General features: G+C 42.5%; 2 protein-coding genes across 2 annotated transcripts in view; one reads left to right on the top strand and one right to left on the bottom strand.

The window, feature by feature from the left end:
- Nucleotides 1-1,055: 1,055 nt before the first annotated feature.
- Nucleotides 1,056-19,285, bottom strand: gabra5 (gamma-aminobutyric acid type A receptor subunit alpha5). Its single transcript, XM_070831733.1, has 9 exons — nucleotides 19,200-19,285; nucleotides 18,844-18,968; nucleotides 17,221-17,288; nucleotides 16,736-16,956; nucleotides 13,701-13,783; nucleotides 6,877-7,020; nucleotides 3,681-3,833; nucleotides 3,200-3,411; nucleotides 1,056-1,346 (listed from the first exon to the last, which is right to left on the bottom strand). Exons 1-9 carry the CDS (start codon nucleotides 19,280-19,282, stop codon nucleotides 1,056-1,058), a joined length of 1,380 nt encoding a protein of 459 aa, XP_070687834.1. The 5' UTR covers nucleotides 19,283-19,285.
- The window catches only part of gabrb3 (gamma-aminobutyric acid type A receptor subunit beta3), a 43,255-nt gene continuing 27,720 nt past the window's right edge, over nucleotides 5,709-21,243 (top strand). Inside the window, exon 1 of the mRNA XM_070832914.1 lies at nucleotides 5,709-5,803. Within this exon, the coding sequence (XP_070689015.1) occupies nucleotides 5,709-5,803 (95 nt within the window). The remainder of the gene's footprint in view (nucleotides 5,804-21,243) is intronic.

Genomic DNA, 21,243 nt, shown 5'->3' with positions numbered 1-21,243 from the left:
CAAAAGCAGGATTGGAGATTCTCCCATTATTATTATTTTCTCTCCATCCCCACCTGCCTACATCACGCGTGTCAGAAGAAAAATAAAACAACACTTAAACAACGACACAGCATAGCTTACAGCTAGCCTCAGTTGCACTTTTGGAGAGTCAGACACGACGAAGAAGCAACAGTAACAACAGAAATGGAAAATCTCCCTTTGCTCCAATAATGACTGATGGCTTCCACCGGTCACTCAGGGACATAGAACTGTTAGCTTGCCAACCCCTGGCACCTATCCAAAAAGTCTGTTGTTTGTTGTTTTTATCCTCCATCAACTTAATCTATCATTCAGTAAATCCACAAGCAGCAAACCGCCTGGCTCACATGCCGTCCATCCGGCTGAGCTTGTTTATTAGTCACCAGAGGCATATAAGAGACAAATATTGTCTCAAACTGCTGTATTTGTGGGCTACTCCTCATAGCTACTATATATGTGTACATATCTTCCTGTATATATTAACAGGTGTTGATAAAAACTTGTAAGGGTGGTTATACCCGATAACATGTAGGCTAGGTTTTCAAAGAAGGATTTGGAAATGTAAACGACAGTTTTCAGAGCATAGAACCAACAATGTGTTGCTTATCTGAATTCCTGATTCGTTTGGTCTCTCTCTCACTTAAAGAGTTTGGTCTAGACCTGCTCTTTATGGAAAGCATCTTGAGATAACACTTGTAATGAATGAACGATTGATTGAAAACTCAATAGTCCATCAACATGTCAGTGCTGGAATAAATGTTCAAATAGAAAATTGGATCGAATCATTACCTTAAGACCAAGAGTCAAAGGGAATTGGAGTTTGGGAGAATCATGACACCCCTACTCATACATGTACAAACTCAAGGCAAACATGGCAACATTTTCCTGAAGCGTCAGACATGCAATGTTATCCAATGACCCAAACAAAAACACATCTATCATACAAGGACTAAGTGCTTGGCATTGGTTTTGATTGCGTTCCAGTTATGAAATCCTGAAGTGGCTGTCAGGAGGGTGAATGATCCTGATCACAGAGCTTACACAGCTCCTTTGATCACTGGTTCCCTATTGAGATACGTGGCCCAGTACACCAGGTTGAAAGTCCCAAACAGCACCGGGAACACTATCCTGGACATCTTGTCAATCTTGCTCACGCTGTTGTAAGTCTTTTTAGGGTCAGGGGCCTTGGTTTCAGAGGGTTTGAGCTGAACAGCTGTGCTATTTGAAATGGTAGAGATAGATGCGTCCTTCGTAAGGTTGGTTGTATAATTCACACCGGCTGAGCAGGTGTTGTTTGGCTTTTTAGAAAGAGCCAAAGGGTCCTTCTTCTGTGGGGAGAAAGAAAGGCATTGATTGAGCGTACACGCAATTCTGACCAAAAGAGGTGCTGCACATTCACCGAACATGCTAAAAAAGGTAGTTAATAACTGAGGGACACACACAATCACAAACTGAACAATAAAAAGATGAACAGTGAGGGTTGGAAGTGGGGATCGATGTCCTTGGGCAATAATGACCTGGCACTGTGCCACCACACTGGCGGACTATACTGCGAAATTTAATGATCCACCGTTTCTGAACTTCTATATCTTGCCTAATTAATCTGTAACTTCATTATCACGTGTGACTCCTCCTCCTCCCATTTCACATTACCACTTTTACAGAAGTAACAGAGAAAAGAAGAGAGCATTAAATAAAGTGGAGAAGAAAAGGAATAAAAGGGAAAATCTCAAAGTGCTATTGACATAGCCTGAACTCACAGTATGGTTAAAAGCTGCTGTGACGTTAGCTGGTAATGTTCCAACCAAGAAAACAGCTCTGCCTGTAATATCAGCTCTTTTCTATGACAGTTCTTCCCCTGTTAAAGCTGCACTGATCAATTTCAACTGATCAATGACTATGTTTAATGTGAAAGGGGTTGCTTGTAGTGACACGCTCACTGAGAATGATCAACTCTGTAGCTCCCTTGGTTCTACAAAGCGGTTCAGGATCTTTCTGGTCTTTGTTTTGATTTTATGGCGAGCAACGTTAAGTTGACTGTTGTGGCTCACTCTCACTGCTCTAATCAACCTGGTTTGCAGTCAGCTGTTTTCAGCAAAATGCTTTGATACACCCACTGTACACCTGCCCAGCACCAAACTGACAGTCAACAGTGTAGCAGTCAGTTAGCAGCCAGCAACTTGCTTTCTGCACTTTCTGTATAATCACTGTGGGGACTCTCCATTGGTTACAGTCATCCTCGATCCTCTGATGCTAACCTTAACTATAATACCAAGTCTTGAGGCTTTACTCTCCAACAGTGATGTGAATACATGGCAGAAAAGTGTAAATAATCTGGAGACACATTTTAACGCACTATACTATTCACATTAAATGCGACGCAATTTTGCAAGTAAATTATTATGGTTCTAAAAAAAAATTCGCTCCATGAAAAAGAGAGAATGAGAGTCAGAGAGCTGTATTCTAGGTTATTTACTCTGTGTGCATCCCTGAATCATCCAGTTAAGCATTTTCCCACAGCCTTGAATGTGCTTAAAAACAGCAAAGCGCATCATATTTCTAAATACAGAGAGGAAAGACTGATAGGTTGTCCTCACAGACAGACTAGCGGTCACTTGCACAGCTGGAGCGCAACAAAAGAATTACAGACTCAGGCAGCCATAGTACTTTACCATAACTTATATAACTTTCTAATATCTTTACCTCTAGACTTTATAGCCACATCAAAGCAATGTACTGTATGTTCCTTACAGTCTGCCAGTATATTAACAACTGCTGCTAAAACCCTTTGTCATTAGCTTTGTGCTAACTTCTGTTATGTAATGTTACAACGACAAAAACGGAGGAGGCAAAGACGTTTTCCATCCACTGTTGCAGGTGGATCTATACACACCGTCACTGAAGCTCATTTGTTATTTCTCTCTACACATTGTCTTTGATCTCACTGTATTGTACATTGTCAGATTTTTTCAGACCAAGCTCAGCAACCTTGATCTGACAAAATAAAAGCCACATGTTGCTGAATGGAATTCTGCTGCTGATGTCAAGACTCGCATAGACTGGATAAAGATTCGAAAAATAGTATTCATGTGTAAATTAAGTGCCAAGAATAGCTTGTGAGCTGCCAGGTTTGGGTCTCCACAATATGTTATCAGGACACACATACACAAACAGAACATACCTTGGGCTGTTGGGCCTCCATTGCCTTTTTTCCATCCCAGGCCCAGCTCCTCTTGGTGAAGTAGTTCACTGTGGCAAACTCAATGAGGGCGGAGAAGACAAAGGCATAGCACACTGCGATGAACCAGTCCATAGCAGTAGCATAAGCCACTTTAGGCAGCGAGTTTCGAGCACTGATGCTGAGAGTGGTCATAGTGAGCACAGTGGTCACACCTGGTGGTGGAGAAAACTGGGTCACTTTTCCTAACCAGACTTACTATTCTGTTTTTATTCCAACAGATTAAGTCGTAGTAAACGGAGGGCACATTTCAGAGCATTAAGGACAAATCATGTAGCAGCAACACCAGGCTATGCATGTACCATTTAATTCAACCTACATTTCAGTCTTTATACATATTCATTCTGTACTGACAAAATTAACACTTCAGATTGAATTGTGTGATCTCCAAAATTACATTACTGTCTGTGTGTTCCAAACTCACCAAAGACGGTCCGTGCAGGCACAGACTCCCGGTTGAGCCAAAAGGAAACCTGTGACAGGATTACAGTCATGAAGCAAGGCATGTAGGTCTGGATGACGAAGTAGCCGATCTTCCTCTTCAGGTAAAAGTGAGCCATCATCACGGTGTATTGACCTGTAGGAAACAGCAGGACAAAGGAGGAGGAAACGCTCAAAGACATTTCAGGTCTGCGATAATGGAATCCCTGTTCTGAAGAGTGAAGACCCGTCCCGACAAGACTGACTGGCGACACAACAAATGGACCACAAGTTACTAAGAGACTACACCAACATCCATTATTCGCATTAATTACCACAAACATAGGGTTGTTCACATTGTTGTGCTGTGTTGTCCTCTGAACTGGCTTGTCTACTGGGCATTTTGTAATAAAAACTGTAAATAACTAAGCACTGTTTATTTTGAGTCAAAAACATTCATGCATTAAATATTCACTGTAGCCCCACGTGTATAATAATTCGCAGCTTCAAATAGTCCCCAGCAGATGCACTATTTACGCCTGTTTGAGTTTGCTAAAAACTAGAGGGTCCAGCTGTTAATGAAATGACACAGACAGGTAAGATGAGAGACATGGACCAACGCACTTTTGGTTTAGGTCTTTTCGTGGGATTTATTGACAATAACAAATACTGATAACAAAAAAATAGAATATCCTTTTAAGTGAAATCTACTGGAATAAAAATGAGCTGTTACCATCTACTAATACTACAAAATAGATCATTTACATCCATTTTTCTGCAATTGAGAAGAGTTACATCCTTTTCTTTACAATTAGACAAGGACATTACTATATGTATTTGTTGGTATAAAACAATTTGAACTCATTAAATTAAATAATGTATCTGGAATGAAACGACAGAAGAAAACAAAGGTCTTAGACAAATATAAATGATTTTCAGATTTTTGAACTGCCAATGTGGAAACTTTCTATTCTCTGTTGACAAGAGTATTTGTTTTACCCATAGGATCACTGTAGATCTATTTACAATTTACAAAACCACGAGTGATGCCACATGTGTCATTCTGTCTCATTTTAGGCTGAAACTGCTGCTGGTGGTAGAAGTTGATGGTGATGGAGACAGAGCTGACGGAGCTCCCTACAGTCTTCCCTGTGATGACCACGGTGACACTGATGAAGGTATCCTATTTGTGTTCTTTCATGATCATTTCTTTTATCTCTGACCTGTTTAGGAGGAGAGGGTTTCCTCTCTCTGAGACCCTATTAGGAGTTTGTTTGTGCTTGCTGTCAGTACAAATCAGTCAGTGGGTGTTGTGTAGTCTGTGGCTGTAAACTTTTCCAGACAGACTATTCTAAATAAAAATGTGAACTAAATTATTGAAAAACAAGTTTGTGGGGAAATCATCATATCCTGTTAATCATCTGAAGATTGCATTTGAAGGATTTTTTTTTCTCAAAAATCCTGTCGAGCCATGGAGTCTGATAAACTATAGAAAATCCACAGATGACTGCTGCTTTCTCCTGGCAAAATCGGATTTTTCTGTCTCACTAATCCCTTGTCACAATCTGCATCCTGTATATCTCTCTCGCTCTTCCTCTGTCTCCCTCTCTCTCTCTCTCTCTCTCTCTCTCTCTTTCTATGTGTGTGAGTGTGACAGTGTGTGTATGTGTGTGTGTGTGTGCAGCAGACAGTCCATCCCATTCTGTCAGGCCTGGCCGCTCTTGATTGGGGACATACATCCTTGCCTGCCTGAGCTCGAACACTAAAACAGACCTGGATCAGCAGTGATTACAAGCAGGTGCACAGATGACTGAGGCAGAGGGGGGTTGAGAGGGACTGGAGGAAAGTTTGGGTGCTCTGTGCGATGCGGCGACAAGCATCATGTCCTTAATGAAAAGGGCACCTGTGTTGCCTTCGCTCCGAGGACTACTAGCCGGCAGCCCTGCTCTGTGGTGGCACGACTGGGCAAAGCCCACTCTGATCTGAGCGCCTGCTGGGCCTGGAAGTGGATGGAAATCTCCAAGGTGTGAAAATGCGGTTGTGGTGGATTTTACTGTTTGGTTTTTGGAGTGTCTGTGGGGAACTGCCATTCATAGCGGAGAACAACGCAGCTATGTTGGTCAACTGGTAAGTACAGATCAGAACCATCTGTTGATCTTCGCCGCTTTCTGTTTTGATCCGAAAGCACTGATATGTGTAAATGTAATGAAATTGCAAGGTTTACTGATCATCTGTTCAATTCCCCTGTTTAAATTTTCCTATATCATCCTCGGCTTAACCTATGAGGTCAAAGGTCACCTCAACCCAGTGTGAGCCCCTTGCTGAGCTATTCTTGGCTTGTTAAAGAGGGTTTGTACCTCAGATTAGCAATGCTAATTAAGGCCATGCTGGCTCTGTGTGTGTGTGAACGGTGCGGGAGGGGATGGAGTCACACACACAGACAAACATAGCACTTGTGTGTTAATCAGAACTTGTTGAACGTTCCGAGTCTTCACCAGCAGCACTGCTGGAGTTTCTTGTGCTGCTGAAAAATCACCGTGACATACTTAACTTTAAATGTTTCCGTCTCGTGCATCGTCCAGTGTAAGCAGCGTCTGTGCGCAGCAGATACAGGATACGTTACAGCTATATGAACGCCCCCCCGTGTAATAAACTCACTTGCAACAAGCAGCCGAAATGTATTATCATACTTCTTTACATAACAGAATTAAGCAGATGCCGCTCGCCCCCCCACCAGTCCCCCCCCCCACCCCCACGTGTCTCCGCCACAGCAGCCAATCCCTGAGCTGTGACGTCACTCGGTAAAAGCACAACTGATGGGCCTGCATACGGATTAACCCTACAGATCCAATGGCTCAGACCACGGATAAGTGATTTTTTTTGCCCCCCCCCTTCTCTTCTCTGGCTGCCCCAGAGACAGCTGGCTATGTGTGGGAGGCATTCTCAAATCCTTGTGATTCATTCATTGTCTCTATCCAGCTTGATTTGAAAAAAAAAATTCTTCTCACAGCATCTTTGGATGACACACACTGTAATAACACAGAGCTGTATAATAGGGTGGAAGCAGGGGCTTAACACCCCTGCTCCTGTCTGAAGCTACTGTATGACTCCACGGTGTTGGACGGGAGGAAATCACAGAGCGAGAACAGAGGGGTGAAGCCCTGAACTCTGGCTGAGGTGTAGGTGTTCATTCGCCGTACCTCTGCTGGTGTAGATGTCCTCTGTTCCTGCCGTCTGACCAATCAGGTGATACTGATTGAGCCGGGAACCTTCCTCCGCCACCACCACCGACTTGGCCGCTCCCTGCGTCCACGTGTAGACCACCTCTGAGACGGGATACGCATCTGTGAGGATGAGACAGAAAGATGTGCAGACTTGACTTTTGGATCTGTTGCAATCTGAATATTCTTGAAAAGCAGTTACAAACTGTAACTTTTCAAGTAACTTTTCAACTTTGTTTCAGTTCTAAACTCAACAATTTGATGGTCAGTATAATATAATATAATATAATATAATATATCTTCTGTAGGTTTGAGTAAATCAGGGATATTATTTGACTGTAGAGACTCACACTTGACCTACAGGATGCATATCTTTGGCAAATGCTCTAAAAACAAGTTCAGTTGCTGTTACTATGGAGCTCTCGACAGGACCCCACTGCTCAGAAGCTCAGGATCAACTAAGAGGACATAGAATATTTACGGCCAATGCAAATATGAATTACATTCTTCGTCAAGGTTTCTAAATTGCAGGCCAATGCATGTCTTACTGATCTGTTCCATAAGACCCAGATCCAGTGTGAATCAGATATGGGATGTGGGCAGTAAAAGTTAAGGTGGGAAGGTTGGTGGTTCAAATCCCCGGCCCTCCTGTCTACATGTACAGGATACAGCTCCTGATGTTGATCGGGCAGATTCACTTTGGCTAAAGCTTTCTGCCAGTGGAATACAGACAGACAGACAGTGGATCAAACTGAAAAAGGGTCATTCCCCATTATGTTTAGTAAATTATTTCCATGTTCCTCTGAGCTTTTGTTGTAACTTCCTCTCAAGCAAAAATGAGTTTGATAAATGACAAGTTGAGTGAATACAATTATGTAAGAGTCATTTTTAGGAACAGGTACTGTGAACTTTGACATCATAAAAGTCCTAACATGGACTCACCGTTAAGCAGATAAACTCACATAGTTTAGGTTATTTGCCTTCCTGTAGTGCTTCCAAATCTAACAAGCCACTAACATGGCGTTATATTCCTCTGGGCTCGTCAAACCGAGAAAATCTAAACCGGAAACGGTCTCTCTGAGCATGCTCAGTGAACACATGGAGCTGATACAGAGATCGAATACGTACTTTAGTCCCAGAGGTGTTTCTATGGCTCAGTGGTATCACAACCCTATATAGGATAATTACACATATATAGGCGTATGTATGTATAATTGGGCGTGTATAGGTTTGTGTATAAGCTCCTATTTATGTTGCCATAGTAGCAGGATTCACTTTTAGATGTTCAGAAACACGAGTGAATCCCTGTGAAGTCTTTTCCTGTTGGTGTTCAAAGTTGTCATAAGTTAAGAAATGTGGCGTGGCTGGGATACAACACTTGACCTTTCACCCACTTTGCTTCATTACACTGAGATTAACTTGGTGTCACAGTTAAGAGCTTGTGTTTGGAACTGATGTAATCAGTTTGAGCGTATCACAATACACAGATGTTACTAATGGCACAATGTTATGTGTGAATGTTGGCACAGTTTGAGAGATTTCCTTGAATGATTCTGGGCTCGCTCACGTGGGGGGAGGTTGACCTTTTAGCTGCGGAATTAGTATTTGAGTGGTTTGTTTTTACTGTTTTGTGTGCGTGTGTGTGTGGGTGTGTGTGTGCGTGAAGCACAGCTGATAGTACGCCTGAGATTCTGTGTGCCTCTTTTCATATGCTGGTGCATTTCAAACACACTCGGTCCTTCATTCATACAAGTTCATTCTGAAAACAAGCAAGCCCTGCAAAATGCAAAACCTCTCTCTCATACTGTACTGTAGTACAAACCGCACACATACTGTAGATGCACTAAATCTGTGCCTGTGTGTGTGTGTGTGTGTGTGCCTGTGTGTCTCTGTCTCTCTCAATCGTACTGCAGTGCAGTGTCCAATCTAACAGTGTTGCACTAATCCAGCAACTGTGGTGTTAGAAGACTTCACAGCAATTTAGATTGACCTCAGTCAACCAGTCTGTGGATTATCATCTCAAAGACACTCTGCATTGTCTCAAACAAGCCTTTGTAGAACTGCGTTACATGAGCAGCTTAATGTCTTTCTGCAGTATCTTTCTCACTTTGTCACTTACTTGTTGCTTTTCTTACTTTTTACTTTATTCAAAATATATATAAAATATATGTCACTGACAGCTAACCTCCCTCTGCGCCGATTATTTTGTCTACACTTGAACAGTCCAGAGAGCTTTGTCTGCAGATACACTTTGCACATGAGAAGATAAAAGATCCATTACGTAATGGCTTAGCCTTTCATTGCTTTAAAATATAAACATATTAAAAAGGACTTTAAGCCAGTGTAATCAAGAGTCTGAGGGTTCCATAGTGTGGTTGGATGTGTTGCTGCTGCATTCTGATGCAGCTGTAAAACAGACTTTTGTGCTTTTTATATTAATTTAAAATAGTCAGTATGAAATTGAGATAAAGGAACCAGGTGCTTCATTCATAAAAACAATAAATCATTGCAGTGACCTTATGTTAGATAGCTGAGATAGTTGACATATTGTTGATTAGGACTCTCTCTAGTTGCCATAAAACATGTGACTGTCTGTCATACTGTACAAGGAATATCATCATCATCATCGTCATGCTCATCGTCGTCATTCGCTGACGTCAGATTTATCACTGAGTTGAGAAGGACACCCAACATTTATAATATTCCTTTTACAGATTGCTTCTGGTTGCCTGGCAACCTCACAATGACAAGACTTTCATATTTAACATACGGACCTGAGAGTGGCGGCGATGTTCTTGTGTAACTCTCGGCAAGAAAAGAAAAATAAAATAAATGTACATCAAATCAAATGTAGGAAACTAAATTCGACTGCAGGTGCAGATGGAGTCAAAGCAAGTATCATGGCTTTCTACATCTGAGGAATGTTTAGTTTATGAGAGCAGCGGAACAACAGACAGACAGCTGGTGGAGATGCTAAACAAAGCTTTGGGTCCATGTGTGGCAGCACTGTCAGCTGGAGCGGTTACACACCAGTAGTTAGCTTTCTAATTTCATGAAAACATTTAAAGGATAGATTCACCATTTTTAAGTCTGTCTTACAACAGTCACAGGCCCATATGGACAAAGAAACGGGTTTTCTTGCTGCTCCTGTTGCCATTAAAAGATCCAACTGAAGAGATGGAGAACGAATTTCACAGCCCTCATTCCATGCAAACATGAATTCACTCGGAAGAGATCAGTCAGCATGAAGAGGAGGAGTTATTACAGCAAGCAAAACCTGCTTCCATGATCACATGTGCACCTGACTATTGTTTAAGAATGACTTGATAATGATTGTAGTGCAGTATCCTCCAAGACTGATGCATCATTTCTAATAAAAATGTAAATGTGTCGCACACACACACTCAAGCACACAAGTCACACACACGTGTCACATCCCTGATATGTTACACATATTTGTGCTCACTGCATAATACAATGAATGTATGAGACCCACTAAAGTACGAGGTAGCTGCATTGAGTTTGTGCACTGAGAAATTAAATCAATGTGAAGCACTAGTGACACGTAACATAATGTTTTTATGTTTTTACAATCACTATCGAGTTCTACAGTAGTTCTTTTAACCACTCCTTCAGTATGACCCACTCCTCTGCTGTCCATTCAGATGCACCAAGAAAAAAATAGTCACATTCAAAATATGCCAGCATACAGTCTCTGTCTCAGACCTCACACACAGCATCACTGCGTCCGCACCCACCTACGGCTTCTAAAAGTATCAAACATCTAGTTCTTCCTTAATCTTCCTATGATGTTTAGTCACTGACATTTAGGGACAGTCCCATGTTTGAAATCCATCCTGGTCCTCTGATACAAAGAAGTGTACTGTCATATGTGACAGGCATGTTTGTAATGTTCAGGACATAGAAGAGCGTAGTTAGCGTACTGACTGTTATGAATCATCATGAAGAGGAATTAAAGGTACTTTATACACTATAACAGTGAAGATGTGCCAAGTAAATGTGGTTTTTATAGAGAAAGATGGAGACATCCAATGTGTCAAAATGGCTTTTTGTTTTAGTGGCACTCTGGTTTACAAGCCAAACAGAAAGTGGGCACTTGTGAACTTGCAGACTCGGCTTTTTTCCAGGTCCCTGCCTTATTTCAGGTCTTTCTCCTGCTGTGCGCCCTCTCTGTAATTTCCTCCACCCCTCCACTGCACTTCTCAGTGAACAGTTAAAACTTCTTTTCCTCCAGCTGCTGGACACGCTGATGTATGTTTTACATTCCCGCCCATGCTTTCTGTCCATCATTAACTGCAAGGAGACATATGGGCTAACAAATGCATGGGAATACAGCATCATAAACAGTGGTTTCACTGCAGGATTCGCACGGGACACATTTGAACGAGCACCAGGATGTAATCTAAAAGAGGAAACAGGCTGTTTATTTTACAGGTACTCCTCCTCTATTCATGTGTGACATGCAAGAGACTATTTCAGCAATAAACGAGGATGCCACAACAACAGAGCGACAAAATAAGAATTTTGTTATGATATGAAATGAATATAATTAAAGCGAGAGCAGCCGCAGAAAGGCTCAGGCTCAAGTACAACAAATACAAAATAATATAATAAATAATTTATTTGTGATTCTGCTTAAATATCAAAGTGTGTGTTCAGTAAGCGGTACAAAGTCAGTTTTAATTTTAAGACAACAAGCCAAACAAATAATAGTTTAGCAGCTCACTCCTCCTCTCTCTCTCTCTCCTCTCACAGTGCGCTGTTGTTTAGTTCACCTGTATTGTCAGTGGGTTTAATTTAATAGTTTAACATTTTCTGTCTATTGGGGATGTTAGCTTAGCTTAGCATAAAACTGGAAGTGTGACCATTACTCACACATAGCTACATTCCTGTATGTGTCTGGCTTCCCATAAGTAACATCAGTTCAGTGTATTTACATCGTTCAGACGTAACCTGTGCATCATACACTTCCTTTAAATTGTGCCAAAGATACAACTGTAATCCGTCACAGACTGTTCTGATCTGCAGTAAAGGAATCATGAGGCAGAGAACGCGACTGGTCCACGAGAGGTGATTAACACAACGGCAAAGGACAGGTCTGCTCTGAAAGCCTTGAGCTGATGGGCGAGTGCCGTCCATTAGGTCAAAGGATTATCTGGGGTTAATGGAGTCACAGAAACAGGATATACAGAGCTGCACCACGCTAACTTTTACAGCTTAGAACCTCGCTTGGCTGAACTGTGACATTAGCTTTTAAAAGTCATCCAGTGGTCAACCAAGTACTTCTTGATCTTAAGTTAGAAACTTGTAGTTGTTGTTAGATACCGTTCACTGTGTCATCCCTGTTGTTAGCGGCAACACTGCACAGCTCATAAAAGCTCTAAGTCAAATAAAGCACACACGTGTGTGAATACACAATACTGTCAGGATCCAATGTTGAGAAATATGAACCTAAAATTCCATCATATCTATGCGGCTGTATGGCTTATTACTAATCACATGTTTAGTTTTTAATTATAGTGTCTGATGGTTTTTGACTATGTGATTAAAGCATAAAGAAAATGTGAATTAATGCCAGTTTCCATCACAGAGTCTGTCTCCATCACAATTTGCCGGTCAGTTCACTCAAAGCATTTACATTTTTGGTATTTCATTTTTTCCCCCATGTACAAAATGAAAATGCACATAAAAGCAGGTGGATGGAGTGTGTTTTCTTTCCTCTTCTATTAATTGTATGTGTATTTGTTGAGCTGGCGGTAAGTTACTGCATACAATTAGCCTTACAGGAATAAATAAGGTTATATTGAATTGAAGTGAATTGAAGTATCTCGGTCAGCCAGTAAGCTCAGTCACACTGGACACCAGGTAAAGACGTCTGTATTTAAACTCTTTATAATTAATTGAGGCCAGATTTTGGGCTCCCACGATCAGATAGTTTGGTGCCAAGTGCACAGGCCAAAGTAGTGTCCACTAGTTGCCCTGATTATCCCCATGACCGGTCACCGCAGGGGGCTGAAGTGACCAAAGCAGTGGGTGTGGGAGGGGCTAAATGTCATCACACCGGGCTTGCAGCATTCTGGAGCTCTGCCTTCATGTTCAGGCCAGCGTCGAGGCTGGCAATAACCCTTCATACGTCAGTGGCAGGGAAGACCTCAGATGCTAATCTGAACACAGCTTGCGTGACTGGAGCACCCCAGATATTTTTGTACCACTGGAGCTGTCTGAGGCTGCCTAACTAGCTTAGAAGTCATGAGGACGGCTGAACACAAGCCACAAGTGTGGTTTAGCTGCATATGTGTAAGGTGTAGGATTGAATTTTTAAAGGTAACCTTGGTGGTAAATGACGATTTGGTGTGTGTGTGTGTGTGTGTGTTTCAAATATTTCCCATTAAATGGAGCTGAAGCAGTGAAGGATGCAGGAGGGCAGACCTGACATGTTGATTAATGGCTTAATCAGGAGCAGTGTGTCAGTGTCTACATGGCTATCTCCTGCACCGCCACAACAATAGCTTTGCACCTGAGGGACACTGGCTGTCAGACACACCCAAGTACATCGATCCCCACATCCCCTGCATGGATAAAGACACTGAACCTGATGCCTAATGTCAAAACTACGTGCTACTGCGACCACGTGTATTTTAAGAAAAGTTTAGCAACACTTTCAGAGCTAATGTGTCACCGGTGCTTTGGCTGCTGACATGAAATATTCACACTGTACCTTTTCCTGCATTATTTAACGCTGTTACTCACTGTGTGCATTTATTATGGGCGCGTTTACTCACAGCTTCCAAATTTAAGGGGACAAGCATGGGCGTCCATTGGGAAATCCTCCAGCTGCATGGGGCATTCCGCTGATATAGTCAGTCTGAAAGAGGAAGTCATGCATCCAAAGTCAGATTGACTGTGTGAGAAACTTCGTCATCGCCATCATCAGCAGCATTTTCACAAAAGAGCCATTTATTATAAATAATGGGTTTCATTTGAGTTGTGCTTGATTTTGTAAACAGCCATTTAACCAATGAAAATCATGGTCTGTCTTCATCAGTGCTTCTCTGATAGTTAACAGCAGAGTAAAATGTAATTTTCCCAGCACAGGGCAATGAGCTACTGAGCCACCAGAGGGACCCACAATGATGCCTGTCTAGGAAGAATGATGCAACCTAGTGTGCAAAAATGAGCTCGAGAGTTATTTGAGGAAGCATTGTGGAGAAAGGCTGCCTCCTGTCTGCAGAATCACAATGAAGCACAAAAAAAAGCTTTATTGGAAACCAAACAAATGAGGTCATCTAGTGTGTTTGATGTACAGGCAGTAGCTGTCCGCACAGTGGGCCACACAGCCTTATCTAATGCTGCCCTCTGCTGGACAGACTGCTCATCGTCAGCGCTGCTGTCATCACCATGGAAATCAGAGCCTATTCACACTCACATGCTCACTGATGCCATCTCCTCTACAATATCAGGCCACACTCTATATTTCAGAGACAAATGTGACGCTTGTTCCTCCACAACATTTGTTTTGCAACTATAGTGTAGAGTGACTTTGTAGATTAGGCTTTAACATACAAATCATACAATCTTCTCATAAAACACAATGCATTGCTGTAGATTAATGGTTCACTCAAAATAAACTCAAGCTGTGCAGCCAAATATTAACTTTTAATCAAATTCTAGCTGGGCTCCCAAAGTTTCCCCAGATACCAAACGCGTGGACCGATATTAACTATGGCACTGCCGGTCGGTGTCAAAGACGACCTGTGAACATCTACCACCACTCTTATTACACCTATTATACTAATACAGTGCAGAAATAAGATTTACTTTGGCTGTCTCAGCTGTTTGAGTAAAAATATGCTCCACATCAACATGCAGGAGCGTCCCGATGTAAACAGTGGAACAGAGAACACAAAAACAATGATAACAGAAATACGGATGAGTGTGGAATTCATTGTATTGTACTGAGCAAGGTGTTTTATAGAGCACAATATTATGCTGGATAATTATTGGCCAACCTTTCCCTTCAGGAGCATAGTGCATGTCTCAGTAATTAATCAACTTATTGATCAGCGGACAAAACATTAATTGCCAACTATTATAATACATTTTCATTTTTTTTCAAGCTAAAGTGCCAAAGATGATCTGGTTCCTGCCACTAAGTCGTGGGGATTTGCTGCTTTTGCTGAATGTCCAAGAGAAATTATGGGAAATTGTGTCAAACATTTTTCACTTTTTCCTGACAATTTATGGACAAAAACATCCATTGAGGAAAATAACAGCCAGATTAATTTCTAATGAAAATAACCATCAGTTGCAGCCCAAGAAAGCATCTTTATTTCAATAAAAACAAACATGACTGTATTTATCTGCTTCTGTCCAGATGTCAGTAATTTTGTTGTGAGAGTAAAATGTTTTACTCAGTAAAGTCAGTGTTTATTTGAGATAAATTACTACCATAAAGTGCGTTATTATCAAAGTGCAGAACTACAAGGAGATATCCAGGTCATGCAGGTTGGTCTAGCTTCGCATAGCTCTGACATTTTTCTGAGCATGACTAATATCCTCAGAGGGACTTCACAGTAAATGGGCAGCACTGAATGGCTTTAATTAGTCAAGCCACATATATGAGGTAGCAGCCCCTTAATAAATCATAGTGACCAATAAGAACAGCGCAGACTGGTGCATGAATTACCAGCTGAAACAAAAGAAGCTAAACTGCCGCTATTGTTACTATTTCACATCTTATGTTTCAGATAAATAGGAAATCAGTGTGTATTTATGTCGTCTCTGAAATACACTGTACTGTAAGACCGCCTGGATCGAAACTCTGCCCTTCCTCCGAGAGACATTTTCATGGTACACTAGCTGGGGCACTGCACGCTGCTTGTTCTGTACTGTGGGAGAGTAATGCATGCATAAAATGTTTCTCTAATAACCTTGTTCCCAGAGCACAAAGACATTAATGGGCCATCGTAAAGCCATTTCTAATGGCTCTCAGTGTTGGCAAATGTGCTGTAGATTTGTAGCAATTTTAAAGTCACTGGATCAATAGTCATTTTTGACATGCACCCACGTCCATTTCCTCCGACGTCCACTGTTGTTATTTGATTTGGAGGATTCATTGTAGTAATAAGATGATGGCACTGAAGTGGGTGTAAATGAGTTGTTTCTGTCTAGGATATAATATCTCTTTCTACAGTGAAATACCCATAAACCACTCTGAGCACTAATAATGAATGGATTAGTCGGCTTTGACGAGAAGAAAAAATACTTGTCAACTCTCGAGTGACTTTTAGGAAACAGAATACGCAAACAAGATGGATGGCAGCTCGTATGGTTACACATTACTTGGCCACAATATATGAAACGGGAACTGTGATTGAGTGTTAGAGCAGTAACAAGCAGAACAGGCCATGGCGTTAATCTGTCAAAGGAAGGAGGATGACAGTGTGAAGAGGAGGAGGGGTGAAACACCCAATTCCCTGTGTCAGAGCGCCGGGTCAAAGCAAACATTTCGAGTTCCTCTGACCGTACAGTATAAGGACAACATGATGACGCATCGATGCACCACTGAGACATGTAGCATAAGTGTGTGGGCTGTGTTAGAGCAGCCCGGGTCTTAAAAACCATTACCAAAGAAGTATTAGATGCTGATGGATGTTTTAGTCATCTCTCCACTCCTAATTGGATTATGCAACGTTTCTGAACCCCCCTCGTCAGCTCACATGATTCAGTGTTTTAGCTGTGAGACTGATTGGAAGAGAAATGGTTTATCCTGCTGTGATCCAAAGAGGGATTAAAGATCAGCCGTGGAAGAGCTCACCTCATGGTGTAGAGCAGAGTCCCGTCATCCTTCAGCCGCAGCAGCTTGTTAGGAGTGGTCATGTTGTGCGCGATGGATTTCTTCCCATTGAGGAAGAAGGTGTCCGGAGTCCAGATGTTACTGGCCAAGAGATTATTCAAGGGAAGCATCTCCATTGGGCCCTTAAAGCAGAGTCTTTCATCTTTCCAGCTTTGACGGAAGAACACGTCGATGGTGTATTCCTGCGCAACAAAAAATCATGGAATTAATACGTGTTGCAATCAAAACACATTGATGAGTTAGTTCAATAAACACTGTACGATGTATATGGGGCAAAGTCATATGTCATACAAGGTAAAGGACTACAGCCGTTTGCACACACGGTATAAGTGTCTTGTCTCATTAGGAATATACTCAGCTCATACTGTATATACACAGTATGCCACAACAGTGCAAGTGTAATATTTCCAATGACCTCAAATCTTCTGAAAATGTGACTTTCTCACCATCTCTGTGTCAGAGACCGGACCGAAGCTTGTGACAAAGATGTTGGTTTTGATCTCCGTCACCTTTTCTGTGAAAGTAGACAGAGTACTGTGAGCCTTTACAATACATTTGCATTTTGATCAGTGCATCCGTAATCATTTAGATATTAGATATAATAGATTAGATATCTATTCTAAATATGAATGCGTAATGCATGTTTTTGCTTTTACTAGTGGGTTTTACTTGGAGGTAAAAGGAGCTGAGCATCACTGCTTGATTTAACTCTGAAGTCTAGTGCATTTAGCACATCTCAACCTCCATACTGAGAGTTAAATACTTTATTATTATACAACACACACTTGAAACTGGAGAAAGCAAATCACCACTCAGCACTGTGAAAAAGGAGAAGAAGCACTCTGGCAGTTCAGATTGTACTACAGCGTGTGGACAATTAAATGAGACTGATTGCAGGTTCTATTAAACACATACGAGGATTGGTGTCCACTCCAACTGTGCAATTATAGAGTCAGAATGAGCACTTATTTTGACTGAGGTAAAGTTGGACAAAAATCAATATTCTGCTTAGTATCAGTGTGTATTACAGAAGTGAAGTTGAAAAAGTTCTGACTTTGGCGACTCCTAGTGGTCATATCAAAAAAAGACACTGTTCCTTCCATTCCTTATGGTTTTTGAGAAAATCAGCATAAAACAAATGGTTTTCCTTCATCAGAGATTCTCTTGAACTTTCAAAAAGAGAACAATAATACTCAAAGTATGAAGCACATAATGGAACATAATGGACGGCTAATTTCTCTTTAACTTAACGTTGCATTCACTGGCACAATCCAGATGCATGCAGCACGTCCTTAACAGCCTCGACACCCTGAAGCTGTCGGAGCCACTCTGTGCCCTCAGGACAGTCACTGCAGGGCCGATGGCACACAGACAGAGTGAACTTTAATAGGACCAAACAGAGGTCATGATACACAATGACTGACTTAATGATATTTATCTGTAATGATCCAAACACTGCACTGGTTCTGATCCTAAAATCACAGAGGAGCAGCAGAGAATCATTCTCTCCACTTATTTTATCGACCGCATTCGGCGTCTTGTCCTTTCTCCTCCGTGATGAGAACTTTGAAGTCGTTGCCTACTTCGGCCTGCATCCACTGAGAACAATGGAGCTGCTGTTTGATGGCAGGAATAGCGGCTTTGTCAAGGTCACACCAGCACGCCGTGTGCTTCAGCGTGTGTTCACATGGCCATTAAATCATACTTAAGAGGAGCAGTAAACAGCTGATAGTGTCTCTTTGTCAAAGACTTCATGAATGCAGGCACATTTTCCTTGTCCAGAGCAAGCAGGAGACAAATGTTGCAGTGCAGAGCAGAGCGTTGTTCTCTGTGTGGACCGAAGGGCTGTAATCTCTCATGCAGAGCTACTGACGCAGAGGCTGAACAACACATTTTTCTTTCATCCGAAGCCGAAAGTGCACAGTTTTCTGTATTAGTTGTCATTGGAAGAGAGAGGCCCCCCAAGACATTTTCATAATGGCATAATCAGTTCTCACCCAGCCTGTGTGTGGCTGCTTTAATTACAGAGATGGCAGAGGTGTTGAGGTTTGTAAATCCAGTGGGCCTACCTCCCAGTCCGGGGCGGAGCCTGTTGTCATAACCATCCAGCAGTCCGTCCAGGATACGTGTGAAGATGGTGATGTTGTCATTTAATTCGGCCTCTTTGGGAGTTCCAGTTACATCCTGGGAGAGGCTAGATATGAGAGCAGTTTTATAAATAAAGAGTTTGGAGAGAAACCATTTACAAAAACTCATAAAATCAGAGGTGACTTAACGTAAAGTGAGATAATTGACTTTCCTTTCAAAAAAGTATTCATTCATTCAAATGAATCGTTCATGCAAACGTTGCAGAAGCAGTTTAAATTCACTGTGTCTTCATGTGTCTTTGTGTTGTCCTGCAAAGTTACAGGGGTCAGTTCCTTACCTCAGACGGCAGGTGACGCTCACAAGCAAGACACAGACCCACAGACGTCTCATGGCAAAGCTGTAGCACATTCCATCGCCCATTCCTGAAACGAGACGTCCTCACTAGTTTAAAACTACTATGTTTTTCACCAGCACTGCTGACTGGTTGTTTTTTTATTTCCATTAAAGCCGTAATAATGAATTAAACGTTGGAATGACTTATTGCACAGCCTCCCCCGTTCTAGTAGTTTCACTGTGGAAACTAAATAATAAATGTCAAATAATTCTCCCATAGTGGAAAGGCTGAGTGTTCTGATGCGATCAGCTTTTTTTTTGCAGCCATTAACGGGCAGCTGGTAATAACTGACCCTCACTGGCTGCATTTGGGTGTAAAATGATCAGTAAATATTTATCAGGTGCACAAATGTTTTCACTACAACATCACAGAAGCCAACCCACAGCAATGTGCTGACAGTATCACAAAACCTGATGCAGCAATCTCCATGCACCCAGATGTGCACATAGTTGTGCTCTGCCTGCCTACACACCACAGGACAATACAGCTCAACACCTGCAGGTGCTACAGATGTTGGGGAAAACAGCTGATAATGCAAAGTTCCTAGTGATGTTTAGACTTGAAGACAGTGTGTCCTGTCTTTGTTGGACCCTCCCCTGCCCCCCCACCTCACTGCTAGAGCCTCCATTCAATCTCACTAATTAGTGCTCTCTCTAAGTTGATTGACTTCTGGCAGGACACACGAGCTGAGCTCCATCCTCCCTGGATGTGCAGTAGAAGCTAAAGGTACGAAACGCCTCTGCCTGTTTACATCTACACCCTGTCAAAGATTCTCCTCAAGATCAACTATAATCTCGCAATCCTTCCCGCAGCGCAGCCGAACTCTTCCCCCCTCAGTGCTGCTGTGGCTGCACGCACCCTGCACCGCATCCCCTTCCTGCACGACTCAAGATCCCCGTAACCCGCCTCATTTCCCTTCAGTAGGAGGGAAAGTGTGGACAGCCCTCTTCTAAGTCTACGGTCTCCGCGTGCAGCAGGACACCTCGGGCTCTCACACACACACACACACACACACACGCCACCGTAGCCTATTCTCCTCCAGAGCCCGCACGTCCCACTACATCTCCCGCTGCACGCCGGCCTGTAACAGCGCTGTGCTGCAGCTGCCAAAGCTTACCACACAAGACGATGCGCAGTCAAACTTCCAGATACCTCACACGCAGATTGCACTGTTTACTATTTGGCATCAATTCTGCAGAGCGTCGCCTCCATCCGCGCACAAGAATTGCAGATTGGAGAGAGAGACGGTGGGAAGAACAAAAAAAAAAGAGTAATTTCACTGTCAGCGAGGTTTATTTCGCCCCAGAGCGACTAAAAGGTTGGCAGCGACGAGAGGAAGGCTTCCCAACACTTGTGCTGACTGACCATCCTTTAGTTTGGTCTCCGAGGAGCCGCGAGCTGCACAGCAAGCTTTGCACACACACACACACACAAAAAAATCCAATAGTGTATCCAAAGGCACAAAGTAGCAATGCAAACAGACTTTGGTGCGAGTGAAACGGAGGAGCGAGCAGTGCGGCCAGAGAGACAGGAGGGTGTTTGGCCAGTGAGAGGAGGAGAGAGATGCTGTGGAGAGATGGGGAGGCAGACAGGGGAGGGAGCTGAGAGAGGGGAGAGAGAGAGAGGGAGAGAGGGAGAGGGAAGGAAAAGTATCTGTGGTAACAATGACAACCATAAGAGGGATCTCCATAAATCTATTAAAAGCTTTAATTATCTTCTTCTGATGCTTCATCAGCAAACTCCAGCACCACCAAATTTCACCGTCCGCATTCTCTGGGGATCAGGAACAGCACTCAGTAAAGGAATGTCACTGCGATCAACCTTTGGGCTCCTCCTTTGGGTTTTAATAGTCTTTTGATGAAAGGCACTTCTTTCTTTACTAACCATTATAATACTGTAATAATACTGTATAAACTCAATCCAAAACGTGCAGTGGGGAGGTGGTCAGGTGGTTAAAGTGGGCATCCACAGATCCTACCTGACTGGT

This window comes from Pempheris klunzingeri, chromosome 6 (assembly GCF_042242105.1).
Source record: "Pempheris klunzingeri isolate RE-2024b chromosome 6, fPemKlu1.hap1, whole genome shotgun sequence".
NCBI classification, from domain to species: Eukaryota; Metazoa; Chordata; class Actinopteri; order Acropomatiformes; family Pempheridae; genus Pempheris; species Pempheris klunzingeri.
This window is presented reverse-complemented; position numbering and strand designations above follow the sequence as displayed.